General features: G+C 37.6%; 1 protein-coding gene across 1 annotated transcript in view; it reads left to right on the plus strand.

Moving 5' to 3' along the window:
* Nucleotides 1-685: 685 nt before the first annotated feature.
* The window catches only part of LOC117102843, a 2,541-nt gene continuing 1,534 nt past the window's right edge, over nucleotides 686-1,692 (plus strand). The window contains exons 1-2 of the mRNA XM_033243274.1: nucleotides 686-770; nucleotides 1,373-1,593. Coding sequence (XP_033099165.1) covers nucleotides 750-770; nucleotides 1,373-1,593 — 242 coding nt within the window. The 5' untranslated portion in view covers nucleotides 686-749. The remainder of the gene's footprint in view (nucleotides 771-1,372; nucleotides 1,594-1,692) is intronic.

The raw sequence follows: 1,692 nt of genomic DNA on the forward strand, positions 1-1,692 counted from the left end.
TGGTGTTAGCCACTGTGTGTGCGCTGAACCGCGGAGATCTCTAGGTCCCCGGTTCAGTTCCCATCGCTGCCTCTGCTTGTGTTTCAGCTAGAGGGTTGAAATACAAGTTACAATAGCGCACCATCTTTCGGATGAGACGTTTAAGCCGTTGGTCCCGTATGCATTTATGGCCCATGTGCACGATAAAGAACTATTGAAAACTCTCAAGCTAATACACAAGGAGAGCAGCAGATAAACCGAGGATCAAATCGGATCGTCACGGTGTCGTGGCTATCACCGGTTTAAACAACTGGAGCAGTTGTTCTCAGAAATGGGGAATATATTGAATGTGCTTCATTAAAGCCTTGTTGTCCAGACCATCAAATTTTATTTAACAGAAACATGTGACATGCCTAAATACGGTCATGATGGCATCACAGCATGACCATAAAAGGCACATCATAACTATATATGGGCATATCACAGTTAGACCAGACAATCTGATAATCTGGACAAGGCCTAACTCAATAGATTATCTTGAATTATCATCTTGTATAATCAGGAAACATGTGAATTATGTGAATTAACATTATACCACTATCATGGTCACCTGATAAATGATAAGGTATGATGAGGGAAATCCTGGATAATTCTGAAGGTTTGACAGATATATAAATTGATAAAACTCTCTCTCTGGAAACATCGATAACTTTCTTCAATCAGAAAGCTTTAGTTATTGCAGTGTATCATACACGTTGTAACTTGTAAGTATGAGCAACCGACAGCTATTGGTAAGTGAAACATTAACGTAACGTTTGCTGTATTTATTTCAATAGTCAGAAGTTTAGGTTAGAAAAGTTTTAGATGCTGAAATATTAAAGTATATTTATTATGCACGTTATACAATTCAATTTAACAGTAAATCTTTTACGATGTTTATATACTTATTAAAAATTCAGGCAGGATAACATATTCTTGAGTCAACAAAAACAAACTTAAAACAAATGAAAGCACTTATTCGCGTCTTAAGATACGTCTCATAAGTAGTAAAAATCGTTTTCATAACTTAGAGACCGAAAATTTTAACAATTTAGGGGTTTCAAGGGCTTATTTAATCGATTTTGCAGTCTACTAATATGTAGAAAATACATATAATTTTTTTCTCCCCGACGAATTGTGCTTTTTCTCCCCAACGGTGGGGAGCAGCTCTACCCGTTTCTACCCCTAAGTCCTGGATCCGCCTCTAAACAAAAAAAAAACTTCACCCTGTCTTTAAGGTGAAAGATGTTATGATACCTTAATTACGATAATTCTATATCGGCCTTTAAGAAATTCTTTTAGATTAGATTCTTCGGCCTTTAAGAATTATAATGTCGTATATTTTGTATTCCAGATTTGTGCCAGCCTGGCTTTGTTCCAGATTGTACTGGGTTACGAGCCAGTTTCAAGTGCAAACAGAGCGCCACCCGTAGGTGAGGCTTCACTGGTTCCCATCTGCTATTTCAAGAGCACTTCAAGTGCGTCAGAGAGTCAGCAAAGTGCCATCATTAGTACATATGGCCAACCAGGGGAAGATCTTGGGGTAGACGAGGACCCTGCTGTAGTTGATAAAAGGTAGAAAATAATAACATTATATATAGGCCTATAGCATTAATGTAACCATCTCAAAATAAAATATTGATTGTAGCAGCACTTTCGACCAGAGGTCATCAT

This window comes from Anneissia japonica, unplaced genomic scaffold (assembly GCF_011630105.1).
Source record: "Anneissia japonica isolate Jap-2015-1 unplaced genomic scaffold, ASM1163010v1 scaffold32248_len650992_cov182, whole genome shotgun sequence".
Classification (NCBI taxonomy): domain Eukaryota; kingdom Metazoa; phylum Echinodermata; class Crinoidea; order Comatulida; family Comatulidae; genus Anneissia; species Anneissia japonica.